We start from the raw sequence: 24,802 nt of genomic DNA on the forward strand, positions 1-24,802 counted from the left end.
ACTCCCTTAGAATATTCTGAGACAGACTAATGTGTTTAGAACTTAGGTTATTGGAAATTACGAACAACAACAGAAGAAATTAGCCATTTTTGGCGTGTGTGATCGTTGTGACTGTGATAGTAACTTGCAGATGTGCACGACGTATTTTAATGATATTCGAAACACAAATAATTTCGTTACGATAACTGGCTAGTTTTTACATAGGTGAAAAAAATTAACTCGGCGATAGTGAAACGTGCGTTACTCTTTAACATAATACATACCACATGTTTCTAAACAAGAATTCACCACAGGAATAGGAGAAGTCTAGAATACGAATATAAATTTCCATTTTATTTTTACACTAACTTTGCTATCTGTTAAGCATTTGCGTCATTGGTAAGGTGACTGAAAATTTTAATTTTTCCATAATTCACTCCTTTCTTAGCCAAAAACCGACTTCACATTACCATGATTTATTTTCCACGATTCATTAGTTAGATACTTAAATCTATAAATAGTGGACGAAGGAGAGTTAGAGGACAGACAATAGGGAATCGTCTACGTCAGTGTCTTGAAGCTCCCCTTCAGGGTCACCCCTCAAGGTCGCCTTCCCAAAGTCATCTCCTCCCTCCTTCTCAAGGCCCCTCTCCCCTCTCTCTTCTCCTTCTCCTCGCAGTGACATCATATGTCTTCCAAGATGGTGGAAATAGGTAATGTAAAATGGGTAAATTCTGTCCGTATTTGTGGTTCAAAATGGTTCAAATGGCTCTGAGCACTATGGGACTTAACATCGGAGGTCATCAGTCCCCTAGAACTTAGAACTACTTAAACCTAATTAACCTAAGGACATCATACACATCCATGCCCGAGGCAGGATTCGAACCTACGACCGTAGCGATCACGCGGTTCCAGACTGTAGCGCCTAGAACCGCACAGCCACACAGGCCGGCCGTATTTGTGGCCAAATGGTCAATTACTGATGCAGTAATTGTAGTAACCCTGTTTGACTATTGACCAGCAGGGCCACGTCAAAAGTTACATCTACATTTATACTCCGCAAACCACCCAACGGTGTGTGGCGGAGGGCACTTTACATGCCACTGTCATTATCTCCCTTTCATGTTCCAGTCGCGTATGGTTCGCGAGAAGAACGACTGCCGGAAAACCTCCGTGCGCGCTCGACTCTCACTAATTTTACATTCGTTATCTCCTCGGGAGGTATAAGTAGGGGGAAGCAATATATTCGATACCTCATCCAGAAACGCACCCTCTCGAAACCCGGACAGCAAGTTAAACCGCGATGCAGAGCGCCTCTCTTGCAGAGTCTGCCACTTGAGTTTGCTAAACATCTCCGTAACACTATCACGCTTACCAAATAACCTTGTGACGAAACGCGCCGCTCTTCTTTGGATCTCCTCTATCTCCTCTGTCAACCGGACCTGGTACGGGTTCCACACTGATGAGCCATACTCAAGGATAGGCCGAACGAGTGTTTTGTAAGCCACCTCCTTTGTCGATGGACTACATTTTCTAACGACTCTCCCAATGAATGTCAACCTGGCACCTGCCTTACCAACAATTAATTTTATATGATCATTCCACTTCAAATCGTTCCATACGCTTACTCCCAGATATTTTACAGAAGTAACTGCTACAAGTGTTTGTTCCGCTATCATATAATCATACAGTAAATGATCCTTCTTTCTACGTATTCGCAATACATTACATTTGTCTATGTTAAGGGTCTGTTGCCACTCTCTGCACCAAGTGCCTATCCGCTGCAGATCTTCCTGCATTTCGCTGCAATTTTCCAATGCTGCAACTTCTCTGTATACTACAACATCTTCCGCGAAAAGCCGAATGGAACTTCCGAAACCATCTACTAGGTCATTTATGTATATTGTGAAAAGCAATGGTCCCATAACACTCCCCTGTGGCACGCCAGAGGTTACTTTAATGTCTGTAGACGTCTCTCCATTGAGAACAACATGCTGTGTTCTGTTTGCTAAAAACTCTTCAATCCAGCCACACAGCTGGTCTGACATTCCGTAGGCTCTTACTTTGTTTATCAGGCGACAGTGCGGAACTGTATTGAACGCCTTCCAGAAGTCAAGGAAAATGGCATCCACCTGGGAGCCGATATCTAATATTTTCTGGGTCTCATGAACAAATAAAGCGAGTTGGGTCTCACACGATCGCTGTTTCCAGAATCCATGTTGATTCCTACAGAGTATATTCTGGGTTTCCAGAAATGACATGACACGCGAGCAAAAAACATGTTCTAAAATTCTACAACAGGTCGATGTCAGAGATATAGGTCTATAGTTTTGCGCATCTGGTCGACGACCCTTCTTGAAAACTGGGGCTACCTGTGCGCTTTTCCAATCATTTGGAACCTTCTGTTCCTCTAGAGACTTGCGGTACACGGCTGTTAGAAGGGGGGCAAGTTCATTCGCGTACTCTGTGTGGAATCGAATTGGTATCCCGTCAGGTCCAGTGGACTTTCCTCTGTTGAGTGGTTTCAGTTGCTTTTCTATTCCTTGGGCACTTATTTCGATGTCAGCCATTTTTTCGTTCGAGCGGTGATTTAGAGAAGGAACTGCAGTGCGGTCTTCCTCTGTGAAACAGCTTTAGAAAAAGGTGTTCAGTATTTGAGCTTTACGCGTGTCATCCTCTGTTTCAATGCCATCATCATCCCAGAGTGTCTGGATTGCTGTTTCGATCCACTTAATGATTTAACTTAGAAGGATATGAGGCTGCTACTAGTTTGATTTGTGATATCTGCATATACGTTACAGCTACTCCTGTCAGCCACCGAGCCTAGAGTCTTCTTATCTGATGATCAGAGTGGCGCCGGCCATTGTGGTCGAGCGGTTCTAGGTGCGTCAGAACGGAACCACGCTGCTGCTACGGTCGCAGGTTCGAATCCTGCCTCGGGCACGGATGTGTGTGCTGTCCTTAGGTTAGTTAGGTTTAGATAGCTCTAAGTCTAGGGGACTGATGACCTCACATGTTCAGTCCCATATTGCTCAGAGCCATTTGAACCATATGATCAGAGTGGCGAAACGTGTTGGACTGCTTGCGAAAGCAGATCAAGCGAAAGAATAGTAACAATATTGAGAATAACAAGTTCGCCTCATAATAGTACTTTATCGTATACGTGGCAGCACCATTCTGACGTGTATTTGTATCTTATACGAACATAATACCTTTAATGTATTAGGTCTCAACACGTATGAAGACAAGACAATATCTTGTGTATTAAGCAGAATACTTCCAGGCTGGTTTTCGTAATTGTTATTCACCTTATATGTCCTCACAGGTGAACAGCTTACCAAATTTTAGCGGAAAGCCATCTACCCCTTGAAGCACGGAATAGTATCTTCGCCTGTCACTGATAGTAAGCGCCATTAGTACAGTGGCTCTATGCGACATAGTATCACAATGTAAATAAGGTACCTGCAGCATATACGGAGGTGACAAAAGTCATGGGATAGCGATATTCACATATACAGATGGCACTAGTATTGCGTACACGAGGTCTAAAAGGGCAGTGCGTTGTACTCAGGTGATTCATGTGAAAAGGTTTCCGACAGGATTGTGACCTCACGACGCGAATTGACAGACTTTGACATCCCGTTTCGGAAATCGTTAGGGAATTCAATTTTCCGAGATCCACAAAATCAGTGTGCCGAGAATACCAAATTTCATGCGTTACCACTCAATACGGACAACATATTTGTGTATGGCCTTCGCTTAACGACCGAGAGCAACGGCGTTTGCGTAGAGCTGTCAGTGCTAACAGACAAGCAACACTGCGTAAAATAATCGCAGAGATTAATGTGGGATGTGCGACGAAATTTGGCGTTAATGCGACACGGCAGCAGACGACCGATACGAGTGTCTTTGCTAACATCTACATCTCATCTACATCTACATCTACGTGATTACTCTGCTATTCACAATAAAGTGCTTGGCAGAGGGTTCAATGAACCACGTTCATGCTGTCTCTCTACTGTTCCAATCTCGAACGGCACGCGGGAAAAACGAGCACTTATATTTTTCTGTGCGGCCCCTGATTTCTCTTATTTTATCGTGATGATCATTTCTCCGTATGCAGGTGGCTGCCAACACAATGTTTTCGCAATCGGAGGAGAAACCTGGTGATTGAAATTTCGTGAGAAGATCCCGTCGCAACGAAAGTCGCCTTTGTTTTAATGATTGCCACTCCAATTCACGTATCATGCCTGTGACACCATCTCCCCTATTTCGCGATAATACAAAACGAGCTGCCCTTCTTTGTACTTTTTCGATGTCATCCGTCAGTCCCACCTGATGCGGATTTCACATCGCACAGCAATACTCCAGAATAGGGCGGACAAGCGTAGTGTAAGCAGTCTCTTTGGTAGACCTGTTGCACCTTCTAGTTGTTCTGCCAATGAATCGCAGTCTTTGGTTTGTTCTACCCAAAATATTATCTATGTGATCGTTCTAATTTAGGTTATTTGTAAGTGTAATCCCTAAGTATTTAGTAGAATTTACAGCCCTCAGATATGTGTGACTTCTCGCGTAATCGAAATTTAGCTGATTTCTTTTAGTACTCATCTGAATAACTTCACACTTTCCTTTATTCAGGGTCAATTGCCACTTTTCGCAGCATACAGATATCTTACCTAAATCATTTTGCAAGTCGTTTTGATCATCTGATGACTTTACAAGACGGTAAATGACAGCATCATCTGCAAACAATCTAAGACAGCTACTCAGATTGTCTCCTATGTTGTTAATATAGATCAGGAACAATAGAGGGCCTATAACAAAATGGTTCAAATGGCTCTGAGCACTATGGGACTTAACATCTGTGGTCATCAGTCCCCTAGAACTTAGAACTACTTAAACCTAACTAACCTAAGGACATCACACACATCCATGCCCGAGGCAGGATTCGAACCTGCGACCGTAGCAGTCGTGCGGTTCCGGACTGAGCGCCTGAACCGCTAGACCAACGCGGCCGGCGGGGCCTATAACACTTCCTTGAGGAACACCGGATATTACTTCCGTCTTACTCGATGACTTTCCGTCTATTACTACGAACTGTGACCTTTCTGACAGGAAATCACGAATCCAGTTGCACAACTGAGGCGATACTCCGTAGGCACACAGTTTGGTTAGAAGACGCTTGTGAGGAGCGGTGTCAAAAGCCCTCTGGAAATCTGAAAATATGGAATCAATTTGACATCCCCTGTCGATAACACTTATTACTTCATGAGTATGAAGAGCTAGTTGTGTTTCACAAGAACGATATTTTCTGAATCCGTGCTGACTATACAGGGTGTTACAAAAGGTACGGCCAAACATTCAGGAAACATTCCTCACACACAAAGAAAGAAAATATGTTATATGGACTCGTGCCCGGAAACTATTACTTTCCATGTTAGAGCTCATTTTATTACTTCTCTTCAAATCACATTAATCATGGAATGGAAACACACAACAACAGAACGTACTAACGTGACTTCAAACGCTTTGTTACAGGAAATGTTCAAAATGTCCTCCGTTAGCGAGGATACATGCATCCTGTTGTTGAGAAGCGTACGAACACTTCGACTGAAATGTGCAGGAGCTCCATCGTGCATGAACCTCGAAGGGAACGATCTATTGATACGTAATCAGAATGGTTTCAGAAAACATCGTTCTTGTGCAACGCAGCTAGCTCTTAATTCGCACGAAGTAATGGCCGCTATCGACTGGGGCTCTCAAGTTGATTCCGTTTTTCTAGATTTCCGGAAAGCTTTTGACACCGTTCCTCACAAGCGACTTCTAATCAAGCTGCGGGCCTATCGGGTATCGTCTCAGTTGTGCGACTGGATTCGTGATTTCCTGTCAGGAAGGTCGCAGTTCGTAGTAATAGACGGCAAATCATCGAGTAAAACTGAAGTTATATCAGGTGTTCCCCAGGGAAGCGTCCTGGGACCTCTGCTGTTCCTGATCTATATAAATGACCTGGGTGACAATCTGAGCAGTTCTCTTAGGTTGTTTACAGATGATGCTGTAATTTACTGTCTAGTAAGGTCATCCGAAGACCAGTATCAGTTGCAAAGCGATTTAGAAAAGATTGCTGTATGGTGTGGCAGGTGGCAGTTGACGCTAAATAACGAAAAGTGTGACGTGATCCACATGAGTTCCAAAAGAAATCCGTTGAATTCTATTACTCGATAAATAGTACAATTCTCAAGGCTGGTAATTCAACTAAGTACCTAGGTGTTAAAATTACGAACAATTTCAGTTGGAAAGACCACATAGATAATATTGTGGGGAAGGCGAGCCAAAGGTTGCGTTTCATTGGCAGGACACTTAGAAGATGCAACAAGCCCACTAAAGAGACAGCTTACACTACACTCGTTCGTCCTCTGTTAGAATATTGCTGCGCGGTGTGGGATCCTTACCAGGTGGGATTGACGGAGGACATCGAAAGGGTGCAAAAAAGGGCAGCTCGTTTTGTATTATCACGTAATAGGGGAGAGAGTGTGGCAGATATGATACGCGAGTTGAGATGGAAGTCATTAAAGCAAAGACGTTTTTCGTCGCGGCGGGATCTATTTACGAAATTTCAGTCACCAACTTTCTCTTCCGAATGCGAAAATATTTTGTTGAGCCCAACCTACATAGGTAGGAATGATCATCAAAATAAAATAAGAGAAATCAGAGCTCGAACAGAAAGGTTTAGGTGTTCGTTTTTCCCGCGCGCTGTTCGGGAGTGGAATGGTAGAGAGATAGTATGATTGTGGTTCGATGAACCCTCAATGCCTGCCCAAACGTTCACAGAAAATCTGTGTTGATGACGTGATTGCACAATTGCGTGCGGATTCTCGTCAGCCCACACACGTTGACTGTGAAAATTTACAATTTGATCACGTTGGAATGAAGCCTCATCCGTAAAGAGAACATTTGCACTGAAATGAGGATTGCCACATTGTTGGATGAACCATTCGCAGAAGTGTGCCCGTGGAGGCCAATCAGCTGCTGATAGTGCCTGCACACGCTGTATATGGTACGGAAACAACTGGTTCTCCCGTAGCACTCTCCATACAGTGACGTGGTCAACGTTACCTTGTACAGCAGCAACTTCTCTGACGCTGACATTAGGGTTATCGTCAACTGCACGAAGAATTGCCTCGTCCATTGCAGGTGTCCTCGTCGTTCTAGCTCTTCCCCCGTCGCTAGTCATAGGCTGGAATGTTCCGTGCTCCCTAAGACGCCGATCAATTGCTTCGAACGTCTTCCTGTCAGGACACCTTCGTCCTGGAAATCTGTCTCGATACAAACGTACCGCGCCACGGCTATTGCCCTGTGCTAAACCATACATCAAATGGGCATCTGCCAACTCTGCATTTGTAAACATTGCACTGACTGCAAAACCACGTTCGTGATGAACACTAACCTGTTGATGCTACGTACTGATGTGCTTGATGCTAGTACTGTAGAGCAATGAGTCGCATGTAAACACAAGCACCGAAGTCAACATTACCTTCCTTCAATTGGGCCAACTGGCGGTGAATCGAGGAAGTACAGTACGTACTGACGAAACTAAAATGAGCTCTAACACGGAAATTAAGCGTTTCCGGACACATGTCCACATAACATCTTTTCTTTATTTGTGTGTGAGGAATGTTTCCTGAAAGTTTGGCCGTACCTTTTTGTAACACCCTGTATGTCAATAAATCGTTTTCTTCGGGGTACTTCATAATGTTCGGATACAGTATATGTTCTAAAACCCTACTGCAATTCGATGTTAGTGATATAGGCCTGTAATTCAGCGGATTACTCCTACTCCCCTTTTTGGGTATTGGTGTGTCTTGAGCAATTTTCCAGTCTTTAGGTACGGATCTTTCTGTGAGCGAGTGGTTGTATGAATATGGAGCTATTTTATCAGCATACTGTGAGAGGAACCTGACTGGTATACAATCTGGACCGGATGCCTTGCCTTTATTAAGTGATTTAAGCTGCTTTGTTACACCGAGGATATCTACTTCTATGTTTCTCATCTTGGCAGTTATTCTTGATTGGAATTCAGGAATATTTACTTCGTCTTCTTTGGTGAAGGAGCTTCGGGAAACCGTGTTTAATAACTCTGCTTTAGTGGCACTGTCATCAGTGACTACACTGTTATTATCGCGCAGAGAAGGTATTGATTGCGTCTTGCCACTGGTGTACTTTATGTATGACCAGAATCTCTTTGGGTTTTCTGCCAGATTTCGAGACAGAATTTCGTTGTGATAATTAGTATACAATCTGGACCGGATGCCTTGCCTTTATTAAGTGATTTAAGCTGCTTTGTTACGCCGAGGATATCTACTTCTATGTTTCTCATCTTGGCAGTTATTCTTGATTGGAATTCAGGAATATTTACTTCGTCTTCTTTGGTGAAGGAGCTTCGGAAAACCGTGTTTAATAACTCTGCTTTAGTGGCACTGTCATCAGTGACTACACTGTTATTATCGCGCAGTGAAGTTATTGATTGCGTCTTGCCACTGGTGTACTTTATGTATGACCAGAATCTCTTTGGGTTTTCTGCCAGATTTCGAGACAGAATTTCGTTGTGGTAATTATTAAAAGCATCTCGCATTGAAGTACGCGCTATATTTAGAACTCCTGTAAAACCTTGCCAACAGCACGACATCGCCCGTAGCGCCTCTCCTGGGCTCGTGACCCTACTGGTTGGACCCTGAACGACTGGAAAACCATGCCCTGGACACATGAGTCCCGATTTCAGTTGGTAAGAGCTGACGGTAGGGTTCGAGTTTGGCGCAAATCGCACGAAACCATGGATCCAAGTTGTCAACAAGGCACTGTGGAAGCTGGTGCTGGCTCCATAACGTTCTGGGCTGGAATGCTGTGAAGTGGAGATGTTTATGTTCGGCTAGCTAGAGACCATTTGAGGCCATTCATGGACTTCATGTTTCAAAACAACGATAGAATTTTCATGGATGACAGTGCGCAATGTCAGAATATTCTGGACAGTTCGAGCGGATTATTTGGCCACTCAGATCCCCCGATATGAGTAGCGTCGAACATTTATGGGATGTATTCGAGAGGTCAGTTCGTGCACAAAATACTGCGCCAGCAACACTTTCCCAGTTATGGACGCTATAGAGACAGCATGGCTCAACATTTCTACAGGGGACTTCCAACGACTTGTTGAGTCCACGGCACGTCGAGCTGTTGTGCTACGCCTGGCCAAAGCAGGTCCGACTCGATTTGAGGAGGTATCCCATGACTTTTGTCACCTCAGTGTATCGCGTATGGCTGTTATATAGATTTCCACAACACTTTACTTATAGAACCTGACTGAGGCTTTTTTAGAAATTTGCATTCGTACGACTTACACACACACACATACATACACACACACACACACACACACACACACACACACACACACACACACACACACACACGCTTGTTAACACATAATCAATAAGTAACGTAATTGTATAGGTTGTCCATAAAATCCAGTTATCATATCAAAATATCATAACTTGGGAGCTATTAGAGATAGAGCACCGTGGTTTGTTGTAAAACGTTTAGCAACTCTCAAAGGTTTTTTTTCTGTTATGGCAGAATATCACTGTGAGCTCCACTAGTCGCTCGTAGAACATTAAGGCGACATGCCTGTTCTTCGCATGTAGGGGTCACTATTGCAGTATCAACAGTTCTGCCTGTTTCATTGATTCGTGCACGAATGGTATAAACACCATTGACTGGCGTTCTGGATATGCGATCGTAATGGCGTGACGTCGAGAGACCGCGGGTGCCATGCGGTGGGATCATAGCGAACCACCCAACTCTCAAACCTCACGTACAGACTCCAATGTGGGTAGCGCACCGTAACGCTGGATGATGATGGACAGCTGAAGCTCTCCAGGTTGTGGCAGCAGGAACTGTTTGAGCGTGTCCAGTTAAACATTTGCCGTTATGGCTTTCTAGGCAAAGAAAAATGGCCCTGTCACCCCATCGTGCATTGGGCCATATCAAACATTAAGCTTCGAGCTATCACGGCTGTTTTCACGTGTGTAATGTGGGTTTTCGGAACCCCAAATCCTAAAGTTGTGGCAGATTCACATAGCCAGAAATGTGGAATGTTGCTTCATCTGAAAATAGGCACTTTTTTCAGGCAGTCAGTGCGAGCATCTATGGAGGCGAGCGTGAATCACGCGAGTGCATACCGCAGAGAACGATCATTTGGTTGCAATGTTTGGACCATGTGCATTTTGTACGCAATAGGTGTAACCGCTTATGTAACACTTCACGGACAGTTGATCTTGTTTTCTGCGATTTCGAAAATTTGAAGTTGGAGTGCAGCTTGCACTCTGTCAGAACATGCTTGAGACATAAGGAGGACGTCCAAGTCGAGGAAGGTCTTTGATACTGCCAGCCTTTTTTTTTTTTTTAACCAACTCATTATGTTTGTTTTTGCTGGTGGTACCCTCCCATATTGGCGTTGGTAATACCGCAGTACCGTTGTCACAGGTTTAAATTTTGCACACCAGATGACACCATCTGTCGCCTTTTTTATGCACATCAAGTCAAATCTGCAACGAAGGACAAATGAAAAAACTTTGAAAGGTGCTAAATGTTTTACAGTAAAACATGATTCTCTATCTCTAATAGTGTCCTGCACAGTGTGGATTTCAGAAGAATTGTTCTACTGAGAATGCCATTTACATGTTCACTCATCAAATTTTATGAGCACTTAACAGTACAATAGCGCCGGTCTGTATTTTGTGCGACCTATCTAAGGCATTTGACTCTGTGAATCACAGTATTGTCGTAGATAAACTGAAGCTTTATGGGATTGACTGTACAGCCAATCAATGGATAACGCCACATCTGACGAAAAGTATGCAGAAATTTGTACTTAGTAATTTTAACCAATGTAGTCTGGGGGTGTTATTCTTGATGTGTCGACAGAAGTGCCGACACAGTGTTATTTTGAGGGGGCCGATAGGCACGCTATCTAACGCAGACGGGCGTGAATTCTGGAACAAGATACGTTATGACTGCTATCAAGAAAATAAGTAGCTTTGGAATATACTTAACTTTAATGACTCCTTGTGATACATCTCTCTTGACTATACAAATGCGACTCGTAAGATACATGCACTGTTACAATTGGCGCCTTGCTAGGTCGTAGCCATGGACTTAGCAGAAGGCTATTCTAACTGTCTCTCGGCAAATGAGAGGAAGGCTTCGTCCGTATTGTCGCTAGCAATGTCGTCCGTACAACTGGGGCGAGTGCTCTATCGTATATCGAGACCTGCCTTGTGGTGGCGCTAGGTCTGCGATCACACAGTGGCGACACGCGGGTCCGACATGTACTAAATGGACCGCGGCCGATTTAAGCTACCACCTAGCAAGTGTGGTGTCTGGCGGTGACACTACATTCCTCCCCCGCAAATCGGCGAACGGTCGTGGGATAAGGCTTCCGCCCGCCGTGGGGAGGACCCCACGTTGACGTATGCGATGAGGTGGGGAGCCTAACAACAGGCGAGGCTGTGCCACCCGCACCCAGCCATTCGGTCCGAGGGGATCTAGGAAACGCCTGAAAACCTAGTCCAGGGCGCACGTCAACATGCGGTGTATGCGCCCGTAATGAGACAGGAGGGGCCGTAGGGTCGACCTCCATTGCGTCGGGGTACCCGACGCGCGATGACGTCATGTGGTCCGGAGCGGGCAAGAGGTCCATGGCGGAGGACGGCTGGTCACGGGAAGCGATCGGCGGCGCGTGACCCAGGGAGGCGCTTGGCGGCTACAGCGAAGCGTCGAATGCGGGCGGCGCCGGCTGGAGAACAGGCGGCGGCGGCGGCGCGTCGCCATGGGGCAAAATGGAAGGATCGTCGGTAACACCTGGGGATGAGGCGAGCCAGTAGATGGGTCCCCAGGGCGCTGACCGGACGGCACCGTCGCTGAAAGCAGACGGGGAGCGGCAGAACCCGTGCGACGACAGAGGCGCAGCTGATTGAGATGCCGACGCACCTCACCAGAGGCCTCCAAAACCAAATACATCGCGCGGCCGAGGCAGCGAAGAATGCGCCCTGCGAGCCAACGCCGTGAACCTCGATAGTTGCGATAAAATACAACGTCGCCTGGAGCAAAAGCAGGAGTCTGCCGCTGCACAGGAACCTGATGCGGCGGATGCAGCAAAGACATCAAGGTGCGATGAGGACGACCGTGGAGCAACTCAGCCAGCGAGCGACCATCTCGGGGCTGAGAGCGATACGAAGACAAAAAGAGCAACAATGCGTCCTCCCGAGAATGCGACTCTTTCAATCTCAACATCTGTGACTTGAAAGTCCGGACCAATCGTTCAGCGGCACCGTTTGACTGAGGCGAAAACGGCGCGGATGTCAGATGTTGAATACCATTGGCCTAGCAGAATGACTGAAATTCTGCGGACATGAATTGTGGGCCATTGTCGGAAACAATAGTCTGCGGAAGACCTTCAATGCAAAAGATAGCAGACAACGCTTGGATGGTGGCGGAGGACGTCGTGGAAGACATCCGGACAACAAAAGGAAAATTACTGAAGGCATCGACCAGAACCAACCATCGAGCATTCCAGAATGGACCAGCAAAATCAATGTGCAAGCGTTGCCAAGGGGAAGTGGCTTTTGGCCATGCAAAGACTTTCCGCGGCGGTGCGGATTGTTGTTCGGCACACGCCATGCAAGAAGAACACGTATTCGTAATCGCAGCATCGATTCCGAACCAAGTACAGTGCTGACGAGCAAGTTGTTTCGTTCGCACTATACCCCAATGTCCGTGGTGAAGAAGCCGTAAAACAGAGGACTGTAACGAACGTGGGACCACGACTCTGGACTGATCATTATCAGAACGCAACAACAAAACACCACGTCGAACAAAAAGTCTCTCCCTGTGAGCAAAAAATCTGCGAACCAACGGATCCTCGATCCGAGACTTTGACAAAGGCCATTGCGTAGCAACAAAACGCAAAACAGTAGCAAGGACAGGGTCAGCAGCTGTGGCTGTAGCTACACGACGAAAATCAATCGGAAACGATTCGACCACTTCATCGGTTTCCGAATCAATGAACATGCAAGCAAGTTCGGAAGAATCGAATGCTTTATCCTCAGCAACAGGCAAACGGGACAACGCATCGGCGTTTCCGTGCTTAGCAGTGGACCGATACAAGATATCGTAGCGGTACTGCGAGAGGAAAATAGACCAGCGAATGAATTTCTGCGCTGTACGTGGAGGTACAGGCTTGGTCGGATGAAAAAGCGATGTGAAAGGTTTGTGGTCTGTGATGATGGTAAAGTGACGACCATACAAGAAATCATGGAACTTAGTAACACCAAACACGAGAGCCAAAGCTTCTTTCTCTATCTGGGAATAATTTCTTTGCGCAGACGAGAGCAATTTGGACGCAAAGGCAATAGGGCGATCATGGGAGCCAACTTTGTGCGCAAGCACAGCACCGATCCCGAAATCCGATGTATCTACCATCAACAAAAGGGGTTTCTGGGGATCGAATGGCGTGAGACAAGTATTAGAAAGCAACGCCGATTTCAACTGGCGAAAGGCGCGTTCGCATTCCGTCGTCCAGAGAAACGGAACACCTGGACGGCGCAAGCGATGAAGCGGAGCTGAAAGGGAAGAGGCATGGCGCACATCCCCTCACACCTTGTGATTCTAGATCGTTTAATGTTCCGGCGACCTCATCACGCAATGCGTGGGGAACATTGCGCGCTCTGAAAAATTGCGGTTGCGCGTTTACATTCAGTTCCACTTGTGCTTCATAGTATTTAGCGCAACCTAAGCCTGGTGCAAAAATGTCTGCAAATTCATCACAGAGACGAGAAACACTGTCTGAAGGCACAGTTTGATTCACTGATAGGACCTGATTTACAATAGACATGTTAAACAACTGAAATAAATCTAAACCAAACAAGTTCACTGCAGTAGAAGAACGAAGAACGTAAAATGACACAAGTTTCGTTTGTCCCTTGTATGTTGCAAGAAGGCTGCACTGTCCTAACACAGGAATTTTCTGTCCTGAATATGTGGTTAGCTTAACATTTGCGGAACGCAACGGAGGTTTGCCCAGTTGTTTGTACGTGTCGTGATTGAGCAATGAAACTGCAGCTCCGGTATCAAGCTGGAATGGTATGACCTTGCCATTAAAGTCCAAATCTACAAAAAGTTTATTGTCCTGCTGACGACAAGAGCGACTGTCGCGTGCAATTTGAACAGACACTGGTACAGAATCACTTGCTAATTGACGTGATTGCCGGCGACGTCGACGCACAGTTTTTGTGGGACGAACACAGGCACTGTTAGAGAAAGTGTCACTGGACGAAGTGGAGTTAACGACATGAATGTCCATGGGCGAAGGTCCACGAGCCTGAGTGTCCTTGGTTCGATTCCGGCGCGAAGCAAAGGGCCTGGAATGATTAAGAGTGTCTGATCTGAGCTTTTTCTGGCAAACACTTTGAACATGTCCTTTCTTATTGCAGAAAAAGCAAATAGCTTGGCGTGACGGGCAATGTTCACGCGAATGTCTAGTAGCACACCGCGGGCATGATTTCACTGCCTTTGTGTGCTGGCGCGGCACACCTGGCTTAGCGCGCGGCGGCAGCTGCGTCGAAGTACGCGAGGGCCGGTTACCGGGCCGCGCAGCGCGTCCAGCGGGCCGGTTAATGTTACACACGGCTGGCGAAGTTTCAAAAGATTCCTGAGCACAGTCAAGTGTGTCTTGTCTATCCAATATGTCTATCACTTGTTGAAGGGAGGGATTTACTAGTTTCAAAATTTGCTCCCGTATGCGAACATCAGAAACGTTCTGTGCAATTGCATCACGCACCATTGTATCTGAATAAGAAAGGCCACAGTCACAGTCAAAGGCACAGTCCCTAGTAAGTCCTTGCAATGTTGCTACCCACTCCCTATTAGTTTGACCGGCCGTACGTTTTGTACGAAAAAACGTATACCGTTTTGCAACCACATTAACTGTTTCTTTGAAATAGGCATCTAAAGCAGACAAAATTTCCTCGTAGGACAGAGTTGCTACGTCGCATCGGGGAAACAATTTCACTATCACACGGTAGGTGGACACACCGACACAAGAAAGCAAAAACGGCTGCCGCTCATTACCTTGAATTCTGTAGGCGGCTAGATGGAAGGCGAACTGTCGGGACCATTCTGGCCACGATTCGTGCGCCGCGTCGTAGTTCCGAAAAGGCGGTGCAACTGCGAGTTGTGGCTGCGGTAGCGGTGAAGCGGCGGCTGCCGCATTGGTTTGAATGGCACGTTGACCCTGGACGAGCTGTCCAAGGGCATCCAATAACGCCTGCGTCTGCTGATTCTGCAAGCGATAAAATTCGGACAGTACATCTGGCGAAGCCATGACACAAATAAATGTAAGCAATCAGAAAGAACACGTTTCCTTTAAGCCGCGTCGCCAAATGATGTGTCGACAGAAGTGCCGACACATTGTTATTTTGAGGGGGCCGATAGGCACGCTATCTAACGCAGACGGGCGTGAATTCTGGAACAAGATACGTTATGACTGCTATCAAGAAAATAAGTAGCTTTGGAATATACTTAACTTTAATGACTCCTTGTGATACATCTCTCTTGACTATACAAATGCGACTCGTAAGATACATGCACTGTTACAATTGGCGCCTTGCTAGGTCGTAGCCATGGACTTAGCAGAAGGCTATTCTAACTGTCTCTCGGCAAATGAGAGGAAGGCTTCGTCCGTATTGTCGCTAGCAATGTCGTCCGTACAACTGGGGCGAGTGCTCTATCGTATATCGAGACCTGCCTTGTGGTGGCGCTAGGTCTGCGATCACACAGTGGCGACACGCGGGTCCGACATGTACTAAATGGACCGCGGCCGATTTAAGCTACCACCTAGCAAGTGTGGTGTCTGGCGGTGACACCACAATTCTGACTGGGAAGAAATCAAATATGTGGTTCCCGAAGCTCAATCGTAGGTACTATCTCTGCTCATGTGTGTAAACCATCTTCCGTCTAATATACAACAAGCAGAATTAGTTCTTTTGCAGATGGTTCAAATAGTTCAAATGGCTCTGAGCACCATGGGACTTAACAGCGGAGGTCATCAGTCCCCTAGAACTTAGAACTACTTAAACCTAACTATCCTAAGGACATCACATATACCCATGCCCGAGGCAGGCTTCGAACCTGCGACAGTAGTGGTCGCACGGTTCCAGACTGAATTTTGCAGGTGGCACTAGTATTGAAATCAATCTGAGCATACATACAGAAACAGAAGAAATGGTAAACTATAGTCTCAAAAGTATCATTGAAAGGTTTTCTGCAAATGGTCCCAGTCTCAATTTTAAAAAGACACATCATATTCAGTTCTACACATCTAGTGGTACTACACAAATCATAAAACATGGTGAGGGAATAATAAGTAGGGTGGAAAGTTCAAAAGTTTTAGCTGTCTATATTGATGAGAATTTAAACTGGAAAAATCGCGTTTTGTGACTCCTAAAAACCACTTATTTCAGCCACATTTGCACTTACAACCATTGCAAATCTTGGCCAGAGACAAACCAGTAAGTTGACATATCAAGACACAAAGGAATTAATAACATCATCTGCCAGTGGGCATTGACTTAAAACAAAGGAGAAAGTTGGCAGTTTTTGCTGGACTGGGACTCGACCCCAGGTCTCCTGTTTATTAGAAAGTTGCGGTGACCATTGCGCCATCTATATACAGCGGTCGTCGCAATTGCGCGAACTACCCTAGCACACCCCCCGTCAGATCCAGATTTTCAACTTATCCACATACAGCTAACGTAGTGCCGCTTGCTCATTATCCTCACTACTCGCGGCATTTCGTCGATCTTTCTGCGAGTTCGAGCGTGATGCGCACCCGCACTAAAGTCATCAGTTGGTCGTCCTTACCTTAATTGTAGACACCATATATATTAAGCTGACAAATTTTACATACTTTCATTCAATTATGCCATATGGAATAATGTTCAAGGTTAACTGATCTTTAAGATAGCAAGACTTCATTACTCTAAAACGTGCTGTAAGAATAACATGTCGTGTTCGCCCACGATCGTCTTGTAGACACCTATTTAAGAAGCTGGGCATTCTGACTACTGATTCACAATATATTTATTCCCTCATGAAGTTTGTTATGCATAATCCATTGCTGTTCAAAATGACCAAAGACGTACCTAATTAAACACATCAAAAATAGTTATGCATAATCCGGTTCCCAGAATTCCTCAAGATAGACGTTGACTGTGGGTATTGTATCATAGACACAATCCCTTTGACAGATGTTACTAAGCCGGCCGCTGGTGACCGAGCGGCTCTAGGCGCTTCAGTCTGGAACCGCGCGACCTCTACGGTCGCAGCTTCGAATCCTGCCTCGGGCATGAATGTGTGTGATGTCCTTAGGTTAGTTAGGTTTAAGTAGTTCTAAGTTCTAGGGAACTGATGACCTGAGATGTTAAGTCCCATAGTGCTCAGAGCCATTTGAACCATTTTTTTGATGTTACTAAACCCGCCCAAGCAGTGTCTATTACACGGAGGGGTTCCGACAGCCGATCAGTTCCAGTCATTCCACCAGGAAGGAGGTGCACGGTTAGTGTTGTCCGTAGTTCAACCATGCGTAGACGGTCAATACCGCGGTTCGATCGCGTCCGCATTGTTACTTTGTGCCAGGAAGGGTTCTCAACAAGGGAAGTGTCCAGGCGTCTCGGAGGGAACCAAAGCGATGTTGTTCGGACATGGAGGCGGTACAGAGCGACAGGAACTGTCGATGACATGCCTCGTTCAGGCCACCCGAGGGCTACTACTGCAATGGATGACCGCTAGCTACGGATTATGACTCGGAGGAACCCTCAAAGCAACGACACCATGTTGAATAATGCTTTTCGTGCAGCCACAGGACGTCGTATTACGACTGAAACTGTGCCCAATAGGCTGCATAATGCATAACTTCACTCCCGATGTCTATGGCGAGGTCCAAGGTTGCAACTATGACAAACGGCTCTGAGTACTATGGGACTTAACATCTCCGGTCATCAGTCCCCTACTTAAACCTAACTAACCTAAGGACATCACACACATCCATGCCCGAGGCAGGATTCGAGCCTGCGTTCGTAGCGGTCGCGCGGTTCCAGACTGAAGCGCCTAGAACCGCTCGTCCACCAGCGGCCGGCCTGCAACCATGACATCATGCAGCATGGTACAGATGGGCCGAACAACATGCCGAATGGACCGCTCAGGATTGGCATCACGTTCTCTTCACCGATGAGTGTAGCATATGCCTTCAACCAGACAATCGTCTGTCCACTGTCCAGTGAGTGCAGCATCGTGGAGCTTCCCTGCTGTTTTGGGGTGGCATTATGTGGGGCCGACATACGCCGCTTGTGGTCATGGAAAGAGGCGTAAAGGCTGTACGATACGTGAATGTCATCCTCCGACCGATAGTGCAACCATGTCGACAGCATTTTGGCAAGGCATTAGTCTTCATGGACGACATTCGCGCCCCTGTCATGCACATCTTGTGATTGACTTTCTTCAGGATAACGACATCGCTCGACTAGAGTGGCCAGAATGTTCTCCAGACATGAACCCTATCGAACACGCCTGGGATAGACTGAAAAGGGCTGTTTATGGACGACGTGAGCCACCTACCACTCTGAGAGATCTACGCCGAATCGCCATTGAGGAGTGGTACAATCTGGTCAAACAGCGCCTTCATGAACTTGTCGATAATATGCCACGTCGAATACAGGCATGCATAAATGCAAGAGGACGGGCTACTGGGTACTAGCGGTACCGGTGGGTACAGCAGTCTGGACCACCACCTCTGAAGGTCTCGCTGTATGTTGGTACAACATGCAAAGTGTGGTTTCAATGAGCAATAAAAAGGGCGGAAATGATGTTTATGTTGATCTCTATTCCACTTTTCTGTACAGGTTCCGAAACTCTCGGAACCGAGGAGATGCAAGACTTTTTTTGATGTCTGTACAATACCAGATGGCTGGATGGTTCATTTGCAGGAGGGGACCCGGGTTAGGGAAGGACGGGGAAGGAAGTTGTCCGTGCCCTTTCAGAGAAACTATCCCCGCAACTTAGCCAGTGATATGTCTGACAACAGCAAATTAAACTTTGAAAACAAAGTGAAAAAGTTTCTCCTTGACAACTCTTTCTATTCTGTTCAGGAATTTCTATTACCATGGTTACAAAAAAATTGCGATGTGGATGTAAAATGATTCGTTCCACATCATTGCGATTTATGATGCAAAATGATCCACAGAACATGAAACTAACTAAATCTAAAACTATTTTTTTTTAAATAATAGCGGGACTTTATGAACACCCTGCGTTTCATTTTCACTGGCTTATCGTTAGTCTTTAATGTGGACACACCTGAATACGACGCTACAAGCCTCGAAACACATCCCGTTACAGTAAAACTGAAGATAATTCAATTGCAATCTGAGAAAAATTCATTCTTACTCTCAATTTAGTGGCCGTGCGGTTCTAAGGCGCTACAGTCTGGAGCCGAGCGACCGCTACGATCGCAGGTTCGAATCCTGCCTCGGGCATGGATGTGTGTGATATCCTTAGTTTAGATAGGTTTAATTAGTTCTAAGCTCTAGGCGACTGATGACGTCAGAAGTTAAGTCGCACAGTGCTCAGAGTCATTTGAACCATTTTTACTCTCAATTTACATACGACTGCGTTCACTCGGTCGCGTCGACGATTGAAAGTTTCAAAGTAACAAAACGTAGCGTCGGACGTCGTCCGACACTGGTGCCAAAGCGGAAAATCAGTATGCCGAGTGAGGTCCGGTAGAGCTGAAAAAGTTAATAACTCTCATAATAAACAATAGTTGTGTTAGTTCACAAAGTGATCATCAATTTAGACCCTATTGCCGTAATTTTATTGAAACATTCTCTTTCCGAAACTTTGGACTCGTGTAATGTAAAATGTGAAGTGCATGCTATTTTCTGTGCGCTGTGTGATGTGTAATGGTGGCGTGTTATTGCAGAGAGGGTGATGTACGCCCGCAAGCAGCGGCTGGTGCTGCAGAAGAACCCCGTCACCGGCGGCACGCCCATCACGCCGGAGGAGGCAGTGGTGAGTAGCGAGTAGTGTGGAGCGAGTAGCGAGTAACTGCTGGCGCGACGCTATTAACTCACAGAATGAGCTAGCTTAGAGGGGTAACATTCACACAGAAATAAATCACTGCTGGCACAAAAGCGAGCATTGAGAATAATGCCTAGCGCCAACCACAACCATCTCGTTCTCTTCAAGGAGTTAGACATGTAACCTCTCATTCACGATATGTTTACTCGCTAATCAAATTCGTAATAAAGAATGCCTCGCACTTTTAAAAGGTTAGTGATGTCCACTGCTACAACGATAGACGAAAGAGTGACCCGTATTTCTCATTCCTACATCGCTGGCGTCAGTCTTTTGCAGAATTGTGGAACATGTTTCATGCTCACACAATATGAAAATCTCATCTATAAAATTGATATGGGTTCCATAAATAGAGAACCTGTGAAGCACAATGAAACACTCCCCTCTCTCTCTCACTCACTCACTCTCTCTCTCTCTCTAGAGCGTCGTAAACACTGGTGCGCAAGATGATGTCGTGTTCCTTCACTTTCCAAAGACATTCGATACAACTCCACGTTATCGTTTAGTGAACGAAATATGAGCTTACAGAATATCGGACCTCATTTGTGACTGGATTCAGGTCTTCCTAGCAGATAGTACTTGTTATTATTGATGAGACGAAGCGACGGATGTGATACGCCGTATCCATCATAACCTTGCGATGCCCAACATCACAAGCAACTTCCATCTCCCGTTATTTATTTAGTTGCTGTGCTAGGTGGCTGGCCTGCACGCTTCACAACTGTATGTCAATACAGAATTCCAAAAATTACATTAAATGATTAGCGGAAAATCTCATATAAAGATGTGAAACAAATACTAACAAAGAGATAGAGGGGCTGGCCAGTACTTACCTGTTCTGTTCTGTTCTGTTCTGTTTTGTGTATCTTTCGGCGGTACTGAGCTGAGGTAAGTACTGGCCAGCCCCTCTTTCTCTTTGTTATTATCTGTTTCACAAAAAATACATTAACAGAGACAACACAACATTAGATGTATAATAAACTTCTGTTAATTTTATGTACCAACTTTGAGCGTTGATACTGAAGATAATTATCAAACATACAAGTCTTTGGCGGGACTGCTCAGTTCGGTCCCTGAATAATAATTTCATTATATTTTTTCCGTTCAAGGAAATGAAACACTTAAAGTAGTAGATGACATTTGCTGTTCGGGCAGCAAAATAACTGATGATGGTCGAAGTAGAGAGGAAATAAAATGTAGACGGACAATGGCAAGAAAAGCGTTTCTAAAGGAGAGAAATTTGTTAACATCGAGTAGAGATTTAAGAGTCAGAAAGTCCTGTGAAAGTATTTGTATGGAGAGTACCCATGCATGGAAGTGAAACATGGATGATACACAATTTAGACAAGAATAGAATATAAGCTTTCGAAATGTAGTGCTACATAAGAATGCTGAAGATTAGATGGGTAGATCATCTAACTAATAAGGAAGTGCTGAATAGAAATTGGGAGAAAAGAAATTTGTGGCACAACCTCATAGAAGGGAACGGTTGGTAGGACACATCTGAGACATCAAGGATCGTTAGTTTAGTACCGGAGGGAAGCGTGGGGGAGTGGGGGGGGGGGGGGTAAAAATCGTAGAGGGAGACCAAGAGATGAATACAGTAAGCAGATTCAGAAGGATGTAGGATGCAGCAGCTGATATCACTGGCGACGGATGCATCTGGCCGTTTGACATTCTTGTAGCAGAAGCATAAAGCGGTCCCATATTGTTAGCGCGATCCAAGCGGCAACAAATTGGAAATCGGTGTGGCGCCACAGCTGGAGTGCCTGGAAAGTAACTCTCTCTGGTGCACATCGCTGTGTACCAGTGACACAGTACACAGCATAAGCTTGTTTTGGGAGTATTCCAAGGAAATGTTGTAGGGCTGTGACTGTTTATAACGTATAATAATGTAGGCAGATATCTGAAGTTTTGTTTTACACAGTTTTGAATCGTATCAGGTAGGTGGCGACCCCTCCATTACCCAAATACAAAATAAGCCGATTTCTGGCGTTTCTCATGAACCTTACTAGCATAGCAGTGAATATGACGCCAATTTCTGCCCAGATGTTGGCCTTCAGGTCTTGTAGCGTCCTGGGACGGTTGACATATACGCAAGATTTTTATTAACAAAAAAAAGCAAGGGGCCAAACACGGGTAGCGGGCTGGCCACTCCAAACCGGCCCATATTGATGTAGGCGGTCAGGGAAGTGTTCCTTCAAAACAGTCATTGATGCCCTTGAAGTTTGATTGTTGTTCCGTTCTGTTGGAACCAAATGCACCGTAAGTCCAGTTCATCAAGTAGTGGAAAAAAATTCCTCCAACATGAAAACATGACGGTCTGAAGTCACTGTCACTCTGACCCAATTGTGTTAAAAACCCAGGGAAACTGCTGAGGAAGTTGCACACCACACTGTGACTTTATACAAATGACTGCATAGGCGTTTGACGCAAGTCTTGGGGATTGGTGTCGACCCACCAATGCATGTTCTGCTTGTTGATGCATCGAGTCAAACGAAAATGGGCTTCATCACTGAAACAAACAATTGCGTCAGAAACGTTTTTGAGAAGTGCGAACATGAGTTCCTCCGATAACTTTAGTAGCTTTCGGGGAGGTCCTGTACAATTGTCAACTTATACTGATGGCGATGAGGGTCATCGTGAAGAATTCGCCTCGGTGAACGATCGGAAAGTCCAAGGGCAAACGTATTTCTGCGCGCAGAACGTCGTGGGGATTGCAAGACGGAACCTCTCATTTCCTCAATGTTCTCCCGTGATCCCATGGGCCGAGAGACTCCATTTCTTCGTCTCGTCGTACTCACGATTTGTCTGAACGTAGTAACACATGTAACTATTGATTTCCAGTCCGGGGCACGGTCCATGTAACAACTGATTACCGGCCCGGGACACGGCCCAGCTGGACTACATTCAAGGGTTTTGGAAGGCTCGCTGGGTTGTAATCATAGAGCAGCTGTTCGAAAAGTAGGCCTCGATGGCAAACGCACATTCCTCTCTGTTCCGACGCGCGATTGTGTCTGACCTGGAAGAGAACAAACAACATTTTAGAACTACAACTGTCGAATGAGACCACGACCGCCCCGCTACGACCGCTACAGCCTGAATGGCGCGCCTCTCTAATGAGGAAGTTACATTGCCGCACCCGGGCAAAAGGGGAAGCCATCTACCGGGTATGATTTTCAGAAATGCGCAAAATAAAACTTTAGATATGTACCTACATTATTTTAAAAAATCAGATGGAGGTCTCAAAACAAGATCAAAAGTGCACAGAACGCTTCCTAACAGCTGCCGCAGCTTGTGCTGGTGCGCGTGTAGCAGCGAGTGTTCGGCGGTTGCAGACGCTGCGGCAGGTGACGTTCGGGTCTGCGCTGGTGCCGCCGCGCACCGACTGGCTGCGCTCGGGGCTGGTGTTCCGCGAGCCGGAGCAGCCGCTCGGCTTCGGGCTGGTGGCGGCCCGCAGCACCACGGGCGGGCTGCTCAGCGTGGTGCAGGCGCAGGTCATCAAGCACCTGCTGTTCGACAGCGCGCCCAGGGACGCGCAGCGCAAGATCGACGAGTGAGTGCCACGTCCACACTATACGTATCGACAACATAGACTAGAAGACACATCGCCATATTTGATACCAACTAGAAACTTAGCCGCCATGTTCTGCAGCGTCATGTTGACACTGATTGTCTGTTAGCATGCAATCATATAAGGACATCCGCAGAAAAACGGACGAACCCTCAAATTTAAAAGCTTAAAGATAAGTGTTGCCATATGTTGCTGCGTACGGGAACCATCAAAATTGATGTTGGTCTCACTCCTTAGGGGTGAGACCAATGTCAATTTTGATAGTTCCCGTACGCAGCAACAGATGGCAACACTTACCTCTAAGCTTTTACGTTATCCGCAAACTTACAAAGTATCAGGAATAAGTTTTAACAACAGAATCTAGAGATGTTCTTTATCCCCATACGTATTGCTCCCGAAGGGACCGTCAAGACAAGATTAGACTAATCGCAGCACGCAAATAGTCCTTTAAGCAATTATTCTTCACATACCCCATACGCATTTGGAATAAGAAGAAACTAACTTATGGTACCAAGCCAAGTACCCTCTGCCATGCACTTCACAGTGGTCTGCAGAATACGTATGTAAACGTAAAAGTAGTGGTTAATGTTACACAGTCAACTCAGTCAGTCATCCAGATTATTTCTGCTGCAAGTATTGAAAAGACTGCTGTCCCTCCCCGCTCCCATCCCTCCCTGCTCTCGCATAAACACACACACACACACACGCACACACAATGTGTGTATTCTTGAGACACACATGCCTCCCTAGTGAGGCAAGGTCCGTGGCTCCTGGAGGCCATTTTTTAATAGCATTGAGAAAACTATTCAGTTTTTATCACTATGCTTTTCTTCTCGCTGTGAAAATTTCAGCAATTCGCAGCAAATCGATGCTCATACCTCAGAGTTCTGTCTCGCAATCCATTGTCCATATGTAGCTCCGTGAGGTCGGGATACCACTCATTAATAGGTCTGCCCGGACAGGGTGTTATTCAATCGTCTGCAGCCTAAGGGCTTAACTTGGGGCTGGAAG

General features: G+C 45.9%; 1 protein-coding gene across 1 annotated transcript in view; it reads left to right on the forward strand.

The window, feature by feature from the left end:
* The window catches only part of LOC124776410 (inactive ubiquitin carboxyl-terminal hydrolase MINDY-4B), a 320,724-nt gene that overhangs the window by 237,342 nt on the left and 58,580 nt on the right, over window positions 1–24,802 (forward strand). The window contains exons 2-3 of the mRNA XM_047251395.1: window positions 20,063–20,151; window positions 23,556–23,773. Coding sequence (XP_047107351.1) covers window positions 20,063–20,151; window positions 23,556–23,773 — 307 coding nt within the window. The remainder of the gene's footprint in view (window positions 1–20,062; window positions 20,152–23,555; window positions 23,774–24,802) is intronic.

This window comes from Schistocerca piceifrons, chromosome 2 (genome assembly GCF_021461385.2).
Source record: "Schistocerca piceifrons isolate TAMUIC-IGC-003096 chromosome 2, iqSchPice1.1, whole genome shotgun sequence".
Taxonomy (NCBI): Eukaryota; Metazoa; Arthropoda; class Insecta; order Orthoptera; family Acrididae; genus Schistocerca; species Schistocerca piceifrons.